General features: G+C 56.5%; 2 protein-coding genes across 2 annotated transcripts in view; both read left to right on the forward strand.

Annotated features, from left to right (window-relative positions):
• Positions 1–8,493, forward strand: part of CLTCL1 (clathrin heavy chain like 1) — a 98,300-nt gene extending 89,807 nt beyond the window's left edge. The window contains exons 27-32 of the mRNA XM_047098226.1: positions 153–284; positions 652–762; positions 1,031–1,201; positions 3,857–4,078; positions 7,074–7,149; positions 7,955–8,493. Coding sequence (XP_046954182.1) covers positions 153–284; positions 652–762; positions 1,031–1,201; positions 3,857–4,078; positions 7,074–7,149; positions 7,955–8,073 — 831 coding nt within the window. The 3' untranslated portion in view covers positions 8,074–8,493. The remainder of the gene's footprint in view (positions 1–152; positions 285–651; positions 763–1,030; positions 1,202–3,856; positions 4,079–7,073; positions 7,150–7,954) is intronic.
• A 512-nt stretch (positions 8,494–9,005) lies between these two features.
• Positions 9,006–12,421, forward strand: SLC25A1 (solute carrier family 25 member 1). Its single transcript, XM_047098266.1, has 9 exons — positions 9,006–9,250; positions 9,591–9,698; positions 9,860–9,959; positions 10,038–10,176; positions 10,653–10,737; positions 10,880–10,984; positions 11,189–11,304; positions 11,393–11,466; positions 11,688–12,421. Exons 1-9 carry the CDS (start codon positions 9,166–9,168, stop codon positions 11,800–11,802), a joined length of 927 nt encoding a protein of 308 aa, XP_046954222.1. The 5' UTR covers positions 9,006–9,165; the 3' UTR covers positions 11,803–12,421.
• Positions 12,422–20,807: the final 8,386 nt, after the last annotated feature.

Below are 20,807 nucleotides of genomic sequence, written 5' to 3' on the forward strand. Positions count from 1 at the left end.
CACATTTGGTCTTAAAAGGGGCAGTCCAGCCTCACTAATAAAGTGCACCTGGGCAAAAACCAGAAGTTCTGGTGGATTGTATGGCATCTTAGGTGAGTGGGGCAACCTGGGGATTGACATGGGCTGACCCTCAGCTCTTCCCTGACCTGCAGGTTGCTAATGTGGAGCTCTACTATAAAGCCCTGCAGTTCTATTTGGATTACAAACCTCTGCTCATAAATGACCTGTTGCTTGTGCTTGCACCCCGGCTGGACCATACCCGGACTGTTGGCTTCTTTTCAAAGGTGAGTCAGCCAGCATCCCAGGGCCAGAGAAGGGTGTGTTGGGCCAAGGTCATGTGAATGATAGTACCTTAATAATCAATTTTTTAAATCAGTCCCCAGCAAATGTAAATATTAAATGTATCAAACTGCTTTTAGGTTTCAGATGTAGCTTTGTATTTCAGCCAAAATGTTCATAAATGAAATTGACATTTACTCAGTAACCCAGGCAGCTCTTCATGTGTTAGTGTGTGTAGAGCATGCCAGTTGTAGGTGTCCAGGAGACCTGGAACTGAGCTGTACACGCTGGTCCATCAGTGTGCCTTGGGGCCCCAAGCTTAGTGCCCTGATGACTTACCCAAGTGCCCTAACCATTCTCCTGACTCGTCAGGCAGGCCAGTTGCCCCTAGTGAAGCCTTACCTGCGGTCAGTCCAGAGCCACAACAACAAGAGTGTGAATGAGGCCCTCAACCACCTACTGACAGAAGAGGAGGATTACCAGGTGGGTGTGGGGTGTGTGTTCTATCAGAGGGAAGTTGCAGCTCCTCCTGTGCCTCAGGGACCCATGCAGCTAGTGTTGGGCACTCGGGGACTAGAGAGCCCTTGTCTGTACCAGCCCTCTTCTCAGAGGGCTGACCTTGCAGAGGAAGGGTTGTGGGCCCCATAGGCCCCACGGATGGATGGGGAGGGGCCTTGCTGAGGCCAGTGAGTAATTCCTGGTTGCCTGTTCCACTATGTCCCTCACCCACGGAAAGGCCACATCTTTCTAGGGTTTGAGGGCATCTATCGATGCCTACGACAACTTTGACAACATTGCCCTGGCACAGAGGTTGGAGAAGCACCAGCTGATTGAGTTCAGGCGCATTGCAGCTTATCTATACAAGGGCAACAACCGGTGGGCCCAGAGCGTGGAGCTCTGCAAGAAGGACCATCTCTACAAGGTTGGTGTCCCAATGACCTCCCCACCCTGTGTGCTTCCTGATGTTTTGGGGGGTGTGATATGGTCACAGCCCCCTACCAGGAGACATTTGTGGGGCGACAGGGAGGATTATGTTAAGGAGGAAGTGTTTTTAGAACACAGACTAAGGATCCTTATCTGTCATTAATATAGAGCTTCTTTAAAGTTATTTGGATTAAGGAGCGCCCAGGTGGCTCCACTGGTTAAGCTTCCATCTCTTGGTTTTGGCTCAGGTCATGATTTCATGGTTCTTGAGTTCGAGCCCTGTGTCAGCGCAGAGCCTGCTTGGAATTCTCTCATCCCTCTCTCTGTACCCCTCCACTGCTTGTGTATACGGATGCACATGTGCTCTCTCTTGCTCACTGTCTCTAAAAATAAATAACATTTTTTTAAAATGGTATTTGGATCAAAAGAATAGCTCCCATGGAGTTGAATCTTTCCTGGCAGTTGTTCGTGAGTTTCTCTGTCCCAAACAGTGTGGCAGCATTCACTTGGCACCTATTTTGTTTTTGATCAATCCATATGTGGGGAACAAAAACACCAAAGTGAAAATCAAATTCAAAATACTAAGTACCATCCTCAGGTCTGGATCTGGATCTGGGCATCTGAAAGCCAGGGTGGGCTGCTTGGAGAGATCCCAGGCCCTTGAAGGCATTACCTTCGTTCCACCTGACCTCAACATCTCCCCAGTGGGGTAAAGTGCAGTTGCACAAGAGGGCCATTGTTGTAATGTGCTGTGCGGCTAAGCTGATTTCCAAGGGTTCCATGTGCTGTTTCCCCTGGGAAGCCTTTTCTCAAGGCCACGAGCTTCACCTAAAGGTGTTAATCCCAGAACTGTCCTTGGCATCCCTGAGTACCTTCCTAGGATGTGGGCATGCATCTCTCTCTCATAGCACATGGGCTGAGGCCAGAGAACTCTGGACATCAGGGGCATGTCAGGCTTCATCCCAAGTTGTTACCTCCAGTTTGGGACTGTTAGGTAACATCTCTTCACTTTTCGTGACAGTGCTCGTGGTCCTTCGTGGGGTGCTTACAGGACCCTGCAGAGGGAGCTCACAGACAGCTCATCAGGGTACTCAGACGCTGACTCTGGGAGGTGGCAGCAGGGCTCCAACACACCAGAGGGAAGCTGCCCCCAGGTAGGGGGTCCCAGCTGCCCCAACCTGCCAGTGTGCACGCCAGCATCTTGAGTGCATGACCCCTATCAATCGGACAATGAGCAAGTGAGCAGTGTGTGAGAACTGCCAAAAGGGCATTTGTCCTCTTCCAAACCAGTCCCACTCCGAGCAACGTGTGCCACGAAGAGAATCCACAAGGACAAAGCCACAGGCAGAAAAATGTTGGCATACATTCCAATACCCTTGTTCTCAGCAAGGGTGACTCTGACCCCCAGGGGATTGGTTGTCACATGTGAGGGTGTGGTACTACATCTAGTAGGTGGAGGCCAAGGTGGTGCTACAGAGCCTATGATGCACAGGCCCCGACCCTACACACAAGTGTCAGCCATGCCTTGGCAGCAGAGCCCACCCTGCATGGAAGTCCTGGGAGGATGGGTGGTTCACAGTGTGCCACCTGGGGGGTTAGTGAGTGGCCGGTGCTGGCTTCTAGGACAGCTGTAAGACAATAAGCATGCTTTCCAGATTGCAGAGGTTGGGTGTAAAAGCCCAGTGGTCACTCAGCCATCAGGGCAGCCACCTTGGAGAGTGTGCACTCTACCTGAGGAGCTGGCAGAGTAACTGCATGTGGGAGGCTGGGACTGTTGAGGAGCCACAAGACTAGAGGGGCATGAGGGAACATGTCAGGACATGGGAAAGTGAGGGTTAGGGGGCCCTCATGCCCATGAGTGAAGAACACTCTGCAGAGGTATAGTCACAGGCTAGGGACAGTGAAGGGCAGGGCAAGGACCTGGAGCAGAGCCCTGGCAAGTGCTGCCAGTGGTTGGGGAAGGAGGTTGAGGGATGGGGATGAGGTAGAGAGCTAACGCGTGCACTGGCAGAGTTTAGGTCATTGATTTCTCACCATTGTGGCTCGAAAATAGAAATTACTAATTTACTGATGGCTATCACTAGGCGGTATGATTCTTTATGTTTTAGACAAATCTGCAAATGTGAAAGCGATTAAGGACTTTTGAAGGTACTTTTTTTATGTCAGGAAGAAAGGGAAAATCGCTATTTCTTGAGCACTGGCTTTATCCCTTGTAGCTGCTGCATGTTGAGTCCAGAAGGGTAGCGCTGGTTGTTGACCCAAGCATAATAACCCCGGCCTTTACTGGAAGCCTTGCTAGCTCTGTTACCATCCCCTTTCAATGGGCAACCCCATGCACCCCCTCTGCATGCCAGTAGGGCTGCAAGGCCAGAGCCTGTCTCCCAGGGCACCTGCGCCCGTGTGTGCCACCTCCCTCTTGGTATTTCGGCAGGTCTGTGAGAGTCTGCTGCCAGGAGTACACTTGGTGCCCTCCATGGCTCTCCTGGAGCTGGTACTCCAGCCTACCAGAGGGCAGCTGAGGCACAGGGACCCTTCTGCAGGCGAGGATGTCCTTTGTGGGGCCTGGCACCATTCCGTGTCCTACCAACTCAGAAAGTGCCTCAGGTAGCACAAGGCAGAGTGGACCTGAGCTGTGCGTCTGCCTTGGTTGCAGGATGCCATGCAGCATGCTGCAGAGTCTAGAGATGCCGAGCTGGCCGAGAAGTTGCTGCAGTGGTTCCTAGAAGAGGGCAAGCGGGAGTGCTTCGCGGCCTCTCTCTTCACCTGCTACGACCTGCTTCCTCCGGATGTGGTGCTGGAGCTGGCCTGGAGACACAACCTCGTTGACCTGGCCATGCCCTACTTCATCCAGGTGATGAGAGAGTACCTTAGCAAAGTAAGTGTGGGCTCTGCTGTGGCTCCCTTGCCACCATGTGGCACAGCTATGACTCTAGCTCAGGTCTATAGAGGTCCTCTGATGGCCCGTGGCCTCTGGGGGACCAGTCCAGGTTGTCTAACCAGCCCTGTCCACCTTTGAGAGATGCCTCGTGCCTTCACAGTTGAGTGTTTTGTGCCTAATATTAACCTCTTCTAGAAAATCACCTTGGGGGCTCTGGGTAGAACTGAGCCCCTCCCCACAGGGGACTTGCATCAGGTCTCCCGCACACTGCCAGGGCACACAGTGGGTGTGTTCACCCACAGACCAGGGCTCTGTGGGGTGAGAACAGTGAGGCACCAGCTGGCAGAGCTCCAGCACACGGTCCATGGGCTCTGTGTGGTCTGTTTACCTCTCAGCACGCCTCCAGTGGAGTTTGGGGTGCATTCATTGGCAGACCTGTCGTGGTAACCCCCCTTTTGCCAAGCACTTAGTAGGAATGTTAACACCTTGACAGGTAGGTAGTCATCCCCTCTATGACTGCAGATGTGGGTTCGGATCCAAAGCTGATAGATGAAGACATGGGCTCATACCCACGTCTCCCTGGTCCTGAGGCCATATTCATGTCTTACTTTGTTGCTTCTGCCACTCTAGATGTCAGTTGGTGGCCTTGGTGGCCCACTCTGGCTTTCTTTGCAGGTTGATGAGCTGTTTAACAAGATGAGAGTATCTGATTTTAACTCTCCCTGTGTGTTGAAGCCCTAGGTCCTTGTCTGGGACCTAGCTGAGGCACTGTCCAGAGACCCTTGTCACCTAATCTGGTTTGTTTCTAAGGCTGCAGAAAAGCTGACACTCAGCAGCACCTACTGGCTCATCCAGCCATACACCTATCCTTCTTCTAGCCACAAGGACACCCCACGATGCCAAGAAGCCACTAGGCTAGGGCCTCTTTCAGTAGTGTGAGGGAGGGGAGTGGCCTCTAGGAGTTAGTGTGGGGTTTATGGAAGAAACAAGAAGCACAGGTGTGGGGTGGTGGTGGGGTCTGCCTGCCAGCTTTGGCCTATAAGGGCTTACTCTGCCACCTGCAGAGCCTCCTGGGAGCTGCCCAGCCCCTGTCAAGGGGTGCAAGGCCATCTCCCTGCTGCTGGAGGAGGGAATGCCAGAGTGTGTCCTAGTCCCATTTACACAGCACATCTGAGTGGGAGGTCTCCCAGGACTCTTCAGGGGATGGGGAGAGATAGTGCTGACCATGTGCTGACCATCTTCAGGCTACTAGGGGACATAGACTGGTTGGATTTACAAGAGTCCCTCATTCCTCAACTACAGTGGATGGCAGCTCCTTAAAGGAAGTGTCTGTGCTGTGTTGGAGCTTGTCTTCAGCAAGTGCTGCATGGTTTCTGCTTTTCCCATCCAGAAGTTGTCTTAACCTGGAAGCAGTTTGTCTGCTGTGCTCCAGAATAAAGAAGGATGCATATGGCTTGAGTCTCTTCCTAGAGTCAAGGCCCATGAGTTAACATAAGAGGAACTCGTGCCACTCAGACCTTCATTGCTGCAGGGCTTGGGACCTCCAGGGAGCCCCAAGGACTTGGGGGGAACACACTCCCTCTCTGTAGTGATGGAGGTCATCCTGGCAACCGTGTCACCTTGGTCAACACTGTGACTGCATAGCTAATTCAGAATGGGACAGTGTATTTGGTCTAAAGCTGCCTTCCTGCTGGAAGGACCTGCTCCCTGGCCCAGGGTCCCCAGACATATCCCCTAGTCCTTGAAGAAGGCAAGAGCTACTGTGGCGCTTGGTCTCACTGCTGCCCCACATGCCTCTCAACCAGCACCAGGCTTGGTGCCTATCATGTTGGGGATAGGATGGGCTCAATATGGGTTTCTTAGGCAGCTCTGGGATCTGGGCTGGGGCCCAACAGACTAGACTGCTCAGAGGTGGAAGGGCCCAGACAAGAAGACCACACCCCTTCCTGACTGGAGAACTTCACCCAGGGCCTCTTGATTCATTTGGGAAGCTTGAGGGCCATCCGTCTGAGAAAAACTCACATGCCCAAACCCCCTGGCTCTCCCAGTGGAGGGTACAGGCCTAGCTTAGACCTCAGCCTGAGTGTCAGCCAACTGAAGGCAGAGAGTATAGATTGCAAGTCCATTGCACTGTCTTGTTCCTTCCTCACCTCAGCTCTGGTCCCAAGGAGGGAAAGGGAGGGAAAGGGAGCGCACAGGGCCAGTGACAGGGCTGTTCTGTTAGGGTTCTGGTGCCTAGCCTGATCTCTCCCAGGCCTGAGTGTACACAGGGCACATAATTTTTTCTTCTTTCTGACTTGAGTGCTTGTTTAGGGGGGTCCCAGACACACAGTTGCTGTTGCCCCCACTTGCATAGTGCTGTTTGCTCCTCAGGTCCCTGGCACCACTTTGCTCTGTTCCCTCTCCATCCATGTGTCTGCTGCAGCCTGTGGGTACCACGTAGGACAGCCCCTTGTAAAGCCTTGAGGAAGAGCAGGGAAGCAGCCTGACCTCTGATGGCTGTCCCTGCCCCCACCTCTAAGGTGACACATCCTCCCTGCCAGGTGGGATGTCCCAGATATCAGGTGACTGGTCTCCTCTGAAGGGGTGGGCAGCCTGGACTAGCTGGATGTAAGAAGTGCTACATTGTCTTGGCAGTGCCCCTGTATCCAGAGGAGAACCTAGCCCTGTGAGCTGTGCTGCATGTGCAGCCTGCAGTCACTGGCCATTGCTCTGGTGCACCAAGCAGCCAGGTGCCCACTTGGAAAGCACTGGGCTGGAATAGCAGTTAGGGGTCACCAGGGCCCCAGTGGGCACTCCATGTCTACCCAGTTACAGAGGCTTCACCTTGTGGATCAGGGGTCACTGCAGATATAGCATCTGCCCTGTAACCACCCTCAGCTCTGACTTTCCTGGTGGCTGTGTATTTGCCTCCCGGCCCCACATTCACCTCCTGGCCCAGACTGCAGGCAGCCTGTCAGGCAGGCACTCGAGTGCTCTTGCCTCTTTGCAGGTAGACAGACTGGATGCCTCGGAGAGCCTACGCAAGCAAGAGGAACATGTGGTGGAGCCCGCCCCTCTCTTGTTTGGTAGGTAGCACCCCATTGCCCCTAGTCCCCTGTTCCTAGGGAGGGAAGAGTAGGGAAAGTGATTCCCTGACTGGGCTTCAGATCAGAGAGGGGATGGACAGGGTGGGGGACAGAAGGACCACATGGCTGCTGGGTGTGGGGAAGGTCAGTGTATCCAGGAATGTTGAAGAAGCATGGCCATTGTCCTCCATTTTCTGAGGGCACCTGCCTTCTGTGAGGGTGCCCTTGCCTGTTCCTTGTGCCTAGCAACTGCCCAACTCTGAGCCGCTGCTGTGTGCTGCTCTGCCTGGTCCCAGGCAGCAAGGCTGCTGGTGGCTTTGACTTGAGAGCCTGCCTGGATGGCCTGGCTGTTGAGCAGACAAATTGGTTGGTGTCCACTGCACCAAGGCGCTTTGGGTTCTGGAGTGCATTGCAGGACTAACAAAGGCCTGAGGGTGTGGTGAGCACGCAGCATGTGAGCCTGGTCTCAAGTCTCCTGCCAACTGTGTCTTCTTCAGGGTCATTGTGCCCCTATCACCACCACCATTAATGTCAATCTGGTTTTTTTAGATTTTGATGGGCATGATTGAGACCCAGCCAGTTGAGCTAAGTAAGTGTCCCATTTTGGGACTAGCTTACCCTCTAGCCTGGCCAGCCTCTGTGGCTGGCCCCACAACAGCAACTCCCACTGTCCTTGCCCCCAGGCACCTGTTCTCCAGTGCCTGAACCTTGGGTGGTCAGGGCTGGTCTGCCACGCTGCTCCTTGGGCCCCTGTCCTCTCCTGGGCAGCAGGAGCTCTGCTCACCCTCTGCTTCTCCCTCTGCAGGCCAGCAGCTGATGCTGACAGCAGGCCCTGCTGCAGGCCCTGCCCCTGCTGGCTTCCCCTATGGATATGCTGCTGCACCTGCCTTCGCCCAGCCTCCTGTGTACGGCTTCAGCGTGTAGTGGGCGCTCAGCGGCAACATGCCTCTATGGGGTTATTAACCTCAAGGAGCATGTCACTGCAGAAGCACAGAGGACCCTGATGGGAGGCAGGGACACCTGGAAGTTATTTATTTTTGCTGAGGCCCAGGGATGGCCGCCTCTGAGCCATCCGGAATACCCTGAGGAGGCCAGGGGAGACACTGCCCAAGAAGACCAACTTGGGTGGACTTCTGCCTCCAGGTCCTCTGGCTGGAGCCAGGCATTCCTGGGGCGTTCTCCCCGAGGATTTCTTGCCCTTGGTGGGAGGGACACCTGGTCTTCACTCAGCACTGGCAGAATTGCCCCCTCCAGGCCACTCTGCAGACCCAACTGAACGAACCTTCTAACTAGCTCTGAGCCTCCTACTGATCATGAATATTAAAGTCGGTTTATCAAGGCAAAGCTTCCCTGCTTGGTGCTGGTGTGGGTAGCAGGGGACAAAAGATTGGCTGGGCCTCTTTGGGGATGAGAACCTGCGTCTGCCCAGGGGGAGATAGCCAGGGTATATTGGGGGTCTTTTCCTGCGAGCTCTGCACGGAGCTCCAAATCCCGTAGCGGGAGTGGTAGCCTCACAGACCGTCGGGTGTGGGAATGCCAAACTTCAGGGATGGGGCTAGCTCCTTGTGTCCCCGGGGGTGGGTCGGCCCTTCTCTCCACCCCCAACCGGGGATCCGGTCGTTCAGGCAGATGCAATGAGACCTGCTCCTCGTGCCGGATTCTGCCTGATGCCGGGGCAGGTTTTAGAAACTGCACCTTGACCCACAGCTCCAGGCCCGGCACAGCACCGCCTCCCAAGGACCCTGGGCTCCGCTATTGGCTGGGCTGTCGACCCCGCCCAGGCGCCTGCCTCGGTTGCCCCGCCCCGGCCTCAGTTTCCCGGCCGGCAAAACGGGGCGGGCTGGAGGCGGGGCCCGGCTCGGACCACGCGAGGCGGAGCCCGGGAGCTGACGCGACCGCCCCGCCCCCCGGGCCATAACCGTTTGTCGTCGCCGCCGCCGCCGCCGCCGACCGAACGCCGAGAGCCGGAGGCTCGGACCCGAAGCCGACGCCGGGCGCCCCGCCTCCCCGCCTGCCATGGCCGCGCCCCGCGCTCTGGCGGCCGCCGCGCCCGCGTCTGGGAAAGCCAAGCTGACGCACCCAGGGAAGGCGATCTTGGCAGGTGGGCCCCTCCGGGACGCGGACCCCCGGCTTGCCCACTCCATCGGCCCCGCCGCGCTTCCGGGTGGGCCCGGGACGCCGAGGCCCCGCCTCACTTCCGGGTCGGGCGGGGGGCGCGGCCCCGGTCCTCAGCCAGAGCGTGGGGACTCAGCCTGCGGGTCGTCCCGCCGAGCCTAGCCAGGACAACGTGGGTGGGGTGGGGGAGGCTGCCGGGCCTCCCCTACACCAGAGGAGCCGGACAAAGTCCGGGGCGGGGGAGGGGCCGAGGCGCCAGCGGCGGTGGGCGGGGCAGTCCGACCGCCAGACGGTGGTCTCAGGGTCCGGGTCTCTGGTCCCCGCAGGCGGCCTGGCGGGCGGCATCGAGATTTGCATCACCTTCCCCACCGAATATGTAAAGACACAGCTGCAGCTGGACGAGCGCTCGCACCCGCCGCGGTACCGGGGCATCGGTGAGTAGAGGGCTGCTGGCAGGGGACGGCACCGAGAGGGCTGGCACCCGGAGGGCACGGCCAGGCCCTGCGCTCGGGGGGGGCAAACGAGGCGGGCTGTGGGGAGGTGTGAAAGGTGGTCTCTAGGGCGGTAGAGGGTCGCTGAACGCCCCCTCCTCCAGGGGACTGCGTGCGGCAGACGGTCCGCAGCCATGGCGTCCTGGGCCTGTACCGAGGCCTCAGCTCCCTGCTCTACGGCTCCATCCCCAAAGCGGCCGTCAGGTGAGGTGGTCTCCGGTGGCCGAGGGAGGGCATCCCGGCGACTGCGGCCCTTCTCATCCCACTGCCTCCCATTCCCAGGTTCGGGATGTTTGAGTTCCTCAGCAACCACATGCGAGATCCCCAGGGACGCCTGGACAGCACACGGGGGCTGCTGTGCGGCCTGGGTGCCGGTGTGGCTGAAGCCGTGGTGGTCGTGTGCCCTATGGAGACCATCAAGGTGGGGAGGGTCTCAGCAGGTGATAAGGTGTGCAGAGGGGTGATGGGGTGGCGGGGACCATCCTGCCCTAGTGCTCCATGAAGACCATGGAGGTAGAGAGTGCCCTGCAGAAGCTGGGCAGAGTGTGCAGGAAGGGCCTCCTGTGGAGACTGGACTCTGTCCTGAAGGCAATGGGACAACTGACGTTAGGGTTTTTAAAAAGCTTTTATAAACAGAAAGCATAAGATAACACATGTTTACTGCCTAAGCTGTGGCAAATACCAGCAAACGTAACTGCAGAGACTCTTTAGTAAGGCCAACCCTCTTGTTTCCTGGGGCCTTGTGTCCCTCGGTGGCTTTGGGTGGCTCTTTCCAGGTGAAGAGCTGCATCGCCAGCCCTGGTCTGATCTCTGTGGGCCCTGGGCCCGCAAGCCAATGGGCCAGGTATGCCCTTCAGTGGCGTCCTGGAAGCCAGTGCCTTTGCTTCCCTCTCACAGGTGAAGTTCATCCACGACCAGACCTCCCCAAACCCTAAGTACAGAGGATTCTTCCATGGGGTCAGGGAGATTATTCGGGAACAAGGTGAGCTGTAATGTCTTCCTCCTCAGGTAGGGTCAGGTACCTTGGCCAGGCCGGCCTGCACTTCCCCTTCCTGCTTTGGTGCTCTGGTGTGCCACTCCCCCACGAAGGCCCCAGTGTGACTCCCATGCCTACCTGCCCCTAGGGCTGAAGGGGACCTACCAGGGCCTCACAGCCACCGTGCTGAAGCAGGGGTCTAACCAGGCCATCCGCTTCTTCGTCATGACCTCCCTGCGCAACTGGTACAGAGGTATGTATCTGTTGGGTCCGCTGCCCCAAGACTCCACCTCCAACCACTCTGAATTAGGCTCTTCCTCTTCAGTCCTCTCTGCCAGGACCCTGCCTCCTGGGGCGCCCATGTTCATTGGCTCTGGTCCATGCTCCTCCCAGCCCTAAAGAACCCTCCCTTTTGCCCTCCCATCATTTTCTGATTGCAACCCCCACCCACATCCAGGGGACAACCCCAACAAGCCCATGAACCCACTGATCACCGGAGTGTTTGGAGCTGTTGCTGGCGCAGCCAGTGTCTTCGGGAACACTCCTCTGGATGTGATCAAGACCCGGATGCAGGTGGGGGTGGGACCACGAAGGGGGTGGAGGGTTTGCTACGAGGGGCTGGGCTAGCCACTGAGCCCTGTGCTGTGCTGCTGTCCTGCAGGGCCTGGAGGCACACAAATACCGGAACACATGGGACTGTGGCCTGCAGATCCTGAGGAATGAGGGGCTCAAGGCGTGAGTGGGGGAGGGGCAGGGCTGTGGTCCCCACCCCAGACCCTCCCTGGCCTTCTAAGCGGGCCTCACCCCATTCCTACTGCCAGCCCCAGGCTATCCCCTAGGGCTCCTTACCTTTAGGCACCTGCCCTTGTCCCTCCAATGTCAGGACCCACCCTCACTGCCCAGAGGCACGCTGTACTTCCTCTGCCTCCTCACCTCCTACCTCCCCCCAACCCCAGATTCTACAAGGGCACCATCCCCCGCCTGGGCCGGGTCTGCCTGGATGTGGCCATCGTGTTTGTCATCTATGATGAAGTGGTGAAGCTTCTCAACAAAGTGTGGAAGACAGACTGAGTCCCTTAGGGGGTCTGCATGGGGGTTGCCCCCAGGCACCTCCAGACCAGTCCCCACTGCCCTCGTCTCAAGATTCCAGTGCAGTCGTGCCAAAAGGCCCCTTTTCCCTATTCCTTGCACTCCGTGGCCTGGGTCTGTACCCTGTAGCCATTGAGTCCACATGTCCCTTAGTGCCGTGTGTCCCCTGTGGTGTGTATGATACCACCATTGAGTCCATGTGTCTGGCCAAGGCTGGGTGACCCTCTGGCCTGTGAATCTGTGCCCACTTGTCCATGTGCTTACTCATGAGCCGTGTGCCTGTGTTTCATGTTCTGTGTCATGTGACCCTGTGCCCCGCTTCCCCGGGGTGCCCATGTGGCTTGGGTCCACGGCCCTGTAGCCATGGCCCGGTCCCAGCCCGGTGCCTTCCACCCTGGGCAGCAGGGGCACCTGTCCCGGCCTACCACAGCTGCCTCCGGGCCTCGGCCTGGCCTCGCCGCATTCCAGGGGCTATGTGCCCCCTGCTTCTCCCGCCACTGGCCTTAATTGGCCCTTGGGCCCTCCCTCTGCCCGGGACAGGGTGGCACCCGCCACTCTCAGGACCACCCTCCCAAGGCCGAATAAACCGGATCCTGTTGTAGCTTCCTGTCCCTGTGTGGGCCCATCTGTGCACAGGTGAATAATGACGGCCTTGCCTCTGCAAAGAGCAGGCATACCCCCTCACCTGAGGACACTGACAAGGAAGCAGGGCAGCAGGCAGGCCGGTGGGTAAGCCAGCTATGGCCAGTGTTAGCCCCCAAGAGACCTGGCACCATCAAACCAAGAAACATTTAGACTCTGTCCAGGCCATGTTTGTGGCCTGTGAGCTAGGTCCTGCAGGGTCAGCGGGTGGGCATGCCCTCAGGGTCACCTGGAAGGCAGCACTGAGTGGGCAGAGTGAACTGCCCCACACCAGGGTTTGAGTCTGGGAGAGAGTGCTGCTGGGCGTGCCACCCCCCCACCCCCGCCATGGTTTCTCTGTGAAGTGGTCTGTTTCTGGGGAAGTGCTTGGGGCATCCAATTTCTGGTCCCCTGAGTCTCTGAGCAGGGGGCCTTTCCTCACTCCTTTACCCTGGCTGACCCTACAGTAGGATGGGATAAACCAGGGCCCCTGGCTGTGTGGGGGCAGAAGGCACTTTCCTGTCCAAATGATCCATGGGTAAGAGTCATTCAAGGGTTTGGCTCAGACTGGGAGATAACTTGCCAACAGAGACTGTCAGTAAGCAGGTCTGGTCTCTAGAGCTGCTCCTTTAAGGGGAGAGTGTCCCACCCCCACAATCTACACAACACCCAGATCCCTGGACTCTGGGGATACAGGAGATCTGGGACAGATTGAGGGCCAGTTGTGGCCTTAGGGGGCACAAGGGAAACAGTTTTGAAGGACTGGCTGTGCACACTCAATGCTCTCAGGAGAAACCAATCTTGGCCACCACTGAGGAGAAAGGGCCCCACAGCAAAGCTTGCCTGCCCACGGGGGCCACAGGCTGTCTCCGCCACACACAGGGCATGCAAGCTCAGCCATAAGCCACTGGCTCTGGGCCTCAGGAACTTTGCTGTTGTGATGGGTAGTGCTGGCCTGTGGCACAGGCCACCAAGGCTAGGAAGATATACAGCAGGCAGCATCTTTGGGCAGTGGTAGGGAACAGAAAGACCCCTGGCTTCTCATTTCGTCACTATGCGACTTTGGGCAAGTCACCTAACCTCAGTTTCCTAATATGAACTGGGTTGACAGAAGAACCCACCCTATCCCCATAAGGTGCTTAGAACAATGTCTAACACCGTAAACCCTTGAACATGTAGCTTTTTTTTCTTGGGGTTACAGGAAGTTATTTGCAGAAGTTCCAGGAGTTTCTAGAGCAGGCCAAGCCCAGCAGCTGAGCCCTGAGGGGACTCAGTGACCTCAATAGTGACCTCCAGGAATGGTATCCATTCACTGACTGCACACCAGCATCCCAGAGGCCTGTCCCCTTCACCCTTCACGGAGAGGATGGGGCTGAGGCTGCACTGACAGTAGGGCATGTGGACTCCCACCCATGAACAATCGTCCAAGTCTCCTCTCCTGTGTCACACAGCACTACATGGACAGCAGGTAGCCCAGCCAGAAAAGACTAAACTGGATCTGGGCTGTGATTACAAAAGAGCCACCCACCCTGGTGGAGGCAACCCCACCCCCTTCATTTATCACCTGAATTAGTAGGCAGCCTCAGTTCTTGGAGCAAAGACCTGAGGGAAGGGGAACAGGAGGGGAGGAGTATCCTGTGTGCAGGAAAGTGCTTGTGGTGTCAAGGCTGAGAGAAGGCCAGCAAGGCTGGAGGGAAGTGAGCAGGCAGAGAGCAGCTGAATAGGCAGGCAGGGACCTGGAAGGAGCCCAGCTGCATTTAACCAAGACCTCATAAGTTGCAGAGAGGAGGCTGATGGCAGCTGCCCCTTGCCCTTGTGGTAATGGGGGCAAAGGGGCAGAGATGTGTACAGATCTTCCAAGTAACTGGGAGGTAGAACAGACTCAACTTCCAGCCTGGCCCTCCACAAACATAGACGCACAGACCAGCGGTGTGGGGGAGGGGGCTGGGGGGGGGGGGGAGGGAACCCCAGGAGGTGGCTGGGTCTGCATATCAGAGAGGTAAGCTGAGGAGTGTGGAGACTCCTCCATATCCCATCCACAGCCAGAGCCTCTGTGCCTGGCTGGAAGCCACAGGCAGCCTTCACCATCTACAATGGCCTCAAGCCTGGGATCATAATGTAATGTGTCCAGGAGGGACAATGGCCTCAGAGACCAGGCAAGGGAGCAGAGGTTGAGGTGGTGGCTACTCCTGGGGCAAGGTTTGGCCAACCTCCAGCACTGTCCTCACCACTGTGAGACTGAAGATGAGTGTTCTGCACCCTTTAGTCAGAGGCCCTCAAGCAGCTGTCTTCCCTGCTCCCTGCTTCCTTGAACCCACCGGCCACCCCTGCCACTACTGCACAGGCATCCCCTGGATTTTTCCATGTCCTTGTGTAGGTGATGAATGGCAATCAGAGTTTAGTACACAAAAAAGCCAGTCACTACTGACAAATAGGTCTGTCTCCTTTTACCGAACAAAGAGAATTCTGTTTTTTCGGGATGTGCCCAAACACAATCTCAGTTGAGGATGCCAGAGTATTTTCTTGTCCTTTTACTTCCTACATATTTGCAGATTCCTTGGACGAGGGTCTTTGGTAAGGGGCACAGAATCAGGGGGTCTAAGAAGCTCCTGCCACATCAAAATCTGGGAACAGGGACTGAACACCCCAGGGACAAGGACAGAGATGCATGCACAATGAAGAAATGCCTGAAAGAACAATGGGAGGGCCACAGACGACACTCAGGACTGTAAATGAATTCGACCTAGACCAACAATGTGCGTGACCCAAGGAAAACCTGGTGGCCCCTGGTGTGGTCTTGTATCTCCCCTCCTATCTGGCAAATATCCCTGAGGGCAAACTCCCCGCCCCGCCTTCCCGGCTCAGATTGGGTCAGGCCCTGACCCTCCCCAACCGCTGTCACTTTTGTCTCCCGGCAGGCCACACCCACCTCCCACTTAATCCTACACTAAGTAGGCCTGACCTGGGAGGCTCGGCCACAGGGGTGTCTTCTCCTTGAAATGACTTCAAGGGATAAACCATCCCACCCCCTCTGCTCCTAAGCGGTGCTCAAATGTAGCCTGCCACCCAACTCCTGGCTGAAAAGCACTGAAGACACTGGGGCTTTGGGCAGTTTTCCCACGCTGATCGGGTTGGGGTCGCCGAAGCTCTCTGGCCAGTCTGTCTGTCCCTGGGTACCCTTACACAGGCTGACCGAAGCCCGCAGCGCCTTTCCCACCCACGCCGCCGATGACCTGGCGAGGACCTACACCCCCCACCCCGCCCCGCCCCAGGGCTGTGATGGGGTCAAGGTAAATAAACTGCCCGCAATTGTGACTTGGAGGCTTATCTGGCCGGTCAGACCAGGTCACGGGAAAGTGGCTGTGCTTGCCAGGGCCGAGAGGAAGGTCCACACTCAGGGTCACTCGTTTGCGTCCCGGGCAGGCTGCTAAAGGCCGCAGACCCATCAGGGCCTCTCTCAGCACTCCTCATTGGGAGGTCCGGGAACAGGGGCCTCTGGACGCAAAAAGTACCCAGGAGGTTTCCCGAGGACAGGCAGTGAGAGCAGGGTACGCCGCACGCGCCCAAAGAGGAGCCGAGGCTGCCGGCGGCCGGGAACACCCGCGTCCGGAAGTCAGTGCGGCTCTTACTGATGGCGTCACGGGCGCGCTCCCGGCTGGCGTAGGCTCGCGCACGCGTTCCCCGGGGGGCGCGGCACGTGCCAGCGGCTTCTGTCGGCTGTGCTGTCTGAGCCGCCAGGGTGTCCGGAGGCGGATCGAGGTCACTGCCACCAGTCCCTGGCCCTTGTATTTCACTGCCATTGCCCTAACCTCTCCTGCAGCCCCCCAACACTAGGCGTGAGAATAGCCCAACCACCGTCGTCCACTCCCGAGTCACTGAAGGGCCAGACCCGGCCACCACCGACTGCCCACGCTGGACGCTGCCGAGGGCTGCTGACATAGTAGCGCGTGAGGAAGTCCCATGTGGCTCACCCGTGTCCACTCCACACAGCCTGGGCTGGTGAGATGTCTGCCAAGTGAAGGAAGAAAGGACTTTCGACTGTGTGTTTTCCTCCCTCTGCATCTTTTTACTTCAATGCCCCATTCTCAGCCATGAGAAAGGGGATAGGGTCAGGGGATGTGACCAAGAGGGCTCCACCAGCCTCTCCACTGCTACCTCCCTCCCCATCCTGCCTGCCTGGCCAGCTTCAGACGAGCTATCTGTTGCCAGCCATGGACTCCTATAAGACAGCGTCCTTGCCGCATCCCCATGGAGGAGGAGGAGGCCTATGGTCAGAGACACCCCTCTGAGTCTCCCACTCCAGGGGCCTGTTCATTAGCAACCCAGGAAGGGGCATGGGGACGGGGGCGGGGGGGCCGGGGGGTTCCTCACAGAAGGAACCTGTGAGTACAGGCTGCACAACTGTACAGTGATGCCTCCTAGCCAGACCTTTCCTCTTCTCAGTCAGCCCCGTTTCTCAGAGGGGAAAACCCCAGCAGAGACAAAGGACTGATCTATGGAGGCCCATGCCTACACAGTCCCACCCTGCCTCAGCTAGTGAGAAGGGGCTGGAGATAAGCTGTGGGGAGGCAGCAGGTGGCATCACATCAGTCATGACTAAATCAGCAAATAAGCCCCTCAGGGATCCATACCTTGAGAAGGGACCCCTAAAGGAAAGATGGAAGGTCTGCAAGCAGTGGCTCCTCACCTATCTCCATCAGCACAGTCTGACCTGCTTCCTGGCCATGCATGATGGGGAGGGTGCTTTTCTAAGGAACCCAAACTCAGTGGGGAAGCTGTCACCCAGGGCTCCCAAGGGGTGATCAAGGCCAGAGGTTGAGGGATGGCGGAGGCAGCAAACAAGATGGGAAGGACAGAAGAGAAGGGTGGCCAGGGAGGAAAGGATGGTCAGGGACTGTGTCCCCTGGTTTCCCAAGAGGCCTGGAAAAGGCGAAGGCTGGAGCCAAAAGCCTGGCTCCACTTACACCAAGTGAGCCAGGTCCATGCATCAGCCCTTTGTCCTGATGGGGTGTGCATCTTTCCCTCTGGTCCTCAGAACCAAGCTTAGCTCAGTCAGCTGGGGAAACCAAGACCAGCCTCTGGGCCTGGACTGCAGAGGTCCCGTGGCCATTCCAGCCAAAGGTGTCCTCCACCACTCTCGCGCTCCCTGCTGACAATTGAGCTGCCAAAGCAGATTAACCCAGGCGCTAATCCCCGCTAATGGCTTCAGAATCCCTGGCGCGGAGCAGCTAAGCCGGCCTTTCTCCTCGGCCACGGCCAGGCCCTCCCGGCGGCTTCAGCCCCGTGGCCGCGCCGATACTATCTTAACCGGCCCGGCCTCGGTTCCGCGCTAATCCCCGGCGCTCGCTTTCTTCCCCATCCCGCTCAAGATCAGGCCGATTGGCGTTTGATTACGGCCACTATCGAGGGCCTCTTTGTGCCATCGGCCCTAAATCCCCTAATTCCGTGATAAAGGAGGCATTAGCGGCGTTTGCTGCAGAGAAAGGCACCGGGATGAAAGAAAGCAATCAGGGGAATCCTGATGGCCTTGTCTGCCTGGCCTGAGAGGGAGGCAAGAAAGGGGGTCCTGGAAGGGGAGGGGTGGTAGGAGGAAAGGCTGGAGAAAGAGAGAGGGGTGCTGCCTCAAGGAGCCAGACTCCTGACCTCCATTCTGAGTCTGCCTTCCCCAGCCCTGAGCTGTGCTGAGGACCCCCTCCCTGCTTCCACCCTGGCTGCCATCTCTGCTGGATGCTGAGCCACCGCATACTCCCTCCCCTCTGACACCACACCATCTTTGCACTTGCTGAAACCTAACTCCCAAGCCCACCCTGGACCTTGCTAGGCCTGTTTGCACTCCAGTCTCTGACTGTCCAAGGCCAATGATCTCTCACAGCTCATCTGCAGATCTATTCCTCCCATGGCCCCTGATACTCCTTCAACACCTCCCGACCCCCCAAAGGCCCTGCTCCCCCAACTGCCCTTCTCTTTTTGCACTGACCAGCTTTGACCAGTCCTGGAAGCAGCCGGGTCTGCTCTTCAGTGTGGAAAACAGAAGTGAGAGCATCCAGTGTCGTCTAGGATTGTTGATGGAGCATGTGCAGGGGAAGGGGACCTGAGGTCTCCAGTGTTGCAGGTGGGGTGAGCAGGAAGGGCCCCTCTGAGCCCCAGGGTGGGGCTGAGCTCTCTCCAAGCTGGCTGTGTGCTCGGCTTGTTGGAGGAGCTGACCTGGAGCCTGGGCAGCAGGAGAGCAGGGAGAGGCCAATGGGGCAGATGGACAGAAGTGGCAGAGTCCAGGGGCTGAAAGACCACAGAGACCAGGGGACTAATCATCAGGATCCTCTTATCCTGAGATTTGAAGCCAGGGAGCACTATGATTGGATTTGTGTTTGTAGAGATCACTGCTGCCTCTGCGCAGGCTCACTCACTTTGAGGATTGGATGGCTCTGTGGCAGGTGAACATTTAACAAGTTGCACAAGTGGGTGGTTGGGCCACTTAACCTGAATGGACAGGTGTGCATTTACCAAGGTGAACGGGTGTCTAGATGTGCATTTATCCAGGTGGGTAAGTAGAAAGGTGGACCATCTACCAAGGGTACAAGTGGATGTGTGTGCACCTGTGGGTGGCATCCTGGAGGCAGCTGGGGCTCTGTCCAGATCCCTTTAGTGGTCAGCCCACTTGTCCGGCCATTTTGAGTATTGGCAGCTAATGGAGCACAGCTGCCTCCATCTTGGAACACTACCCTTGGTGATGGAGCCTCCCACACAGCAGCTGGGGACAGAGCTCAGCCAAAGACTGACGGGCATAGGGTATAAAAGGCTGACCCTTGCTTTGCCTCAAGGCAATTCAGATCTGTGAAGCCCCCAGTGCTTCCTTACTGGATTACAGGAAACTGACCCTAACCAAGACCACTATCTTGTTTAGCACTCTCCACTCCTTACCCTGCCCTGTCCTGCTTTCAGGGTGACCAACCATCTCAGTTTCCTGACACTAAAGAGTTTGCCAGGAGGCAAATTTCAATGCACAAACCAGAATGGTTACCCTAGGCTTCTGTTGTGTCCCCCAAAAAAGAGATGTTGAAGTTCTAAGCCCTGGTACCCATGGAATGTGAACTTATCCGAAAGTAGGGTCTGTGAAGATGTAATTAAGATGTAAATGAAATGAGGTCATGGTGGGCCCTTGATCCAGTATGACTGACATGCTTATAAGAAGTGAGAAGAGACAGAGGCAGACACACAGAGAGGGGAAAGCCACATGAAGATACAGACACACAGGGAGAACATGGTGTAATGATAGACATAGATTGGAGCAATGCATCTGCAGGCCAAGGGGCACCAAGGATTGCCAGAAACACTAGAAGCTAAGGAAAAGCCACGGAACAGAGTCTCACCTAGAGCACAGCCCTGTTGACACCTTGATTTTGGACATTTGGTCTCTAGAACTGTGGGAGAATGTCTGTTGTTTTAAGCCACAAAGACTGTGGGACTTGGTTAAGGAAGATCTAGAAAACTAATACAGATTTCTTCACTCCTTCTAAGAGCACACCCTCAAAAATAAGTCATTTGGATAAGAATCTCTATGTCAGGCTTTGCTCCTAGGGAACTTGGCCTAAAACAGTTGGTACCAGAAGTGGGTGGTCCCAGGAAACTGACTCTAACAATGGCACTCTGAAATTGCATCACTAACCAGCTGGGTGGCAGTGAGAGACCATCACTCATGGCATGTGTAGAATTAATAGCCCTTGGCTTGAATAGCAGTGTGATGGTGAAAACTGTCATCTGGGAGAATTGGGATGGGAGACAAGTGGAAAGGGAGGCAGTAGCTGGTGCAGTTCTCCGGCACTAGAGAGGTAAGGAGGAAATGGTAACTACAAAAGCTAAGGGGCTAAGTGGCTGTCACAAAGTATTATTGACTTCTTGAGGAAAGAGCATGGCAAGTTCAAAGATATTAATCAACAGTAAGAGTCAGAGGCCACCTGGCACATATCAAGAGACTGCAGCCTGAGGAAGATGAACATGAGGCACTGCAGAGTAGGTAGCTCAACCTAGACAAGCCTCTTTGTATCGAAGTTAGGGCCCTGATGGTGAAGAAATGGAACCCTAACATGGAGTGAGGATATCTGGGTGGATGCACTTGAGCACTTTGAACTCCAGACTCCCCTGAAACCTCTGGTGAATAAAATGGCCCCACCTTACATGAGAACTCTGCACACACCTCAGAAGAGGCAGACACCTTATCAGATAATGTTTGTCTCTGGGTCTGCCCCCACCTCCCCTGTAGGCCACCACACCCCAAACTAGGATCATATCTCAGCATAGACTAACTGAAATGTTGGGACCACTGAGAGGGCACAGATGGTATGCAAGGGAGCTATAGGTTTGTCTGAGCA

This window comes from Lynx rufus, unplaced genomic scaffold (genome assembly GCF_022079265.1).
Source record: "Lynx rufus isolate CCGP_SWC_20201006 ecotype Redwood Valley unplaced genomic scaffold, mLynRuf1.p SCAF_45, whole genome shotgun sequence".
NCBI classification, from domain to species: Eukaryota; Metazoa; Chordata; class Mammalia; order Carnivora; family Felidae; genus Lynx; species Lynx rufus.

Coding starts and splice junctions, on each gene's coding strand:
- SLC25A1 (XM_047098266.1), top strand. CDS start 9,166: ATGGCCGCGCCCCGCGCTCTGGCGGCCGCCGCGCCCGCGTCTGGGAAA. Junction 9,699..9,859: donor GCCGCGGTACCGGGGCATCG/GTGAGTAGAGGG, acceptor CCCCTCCTCCAG/GGGACTGCGTGCGGCAGACG. Junction 11,305..11,392: donor TGATCAAGACCCGGATGCAG/GTGGGGGTGGGA, acceptor GCTGTCCTGCAG/GGCCTGGAGGCACACAAATA.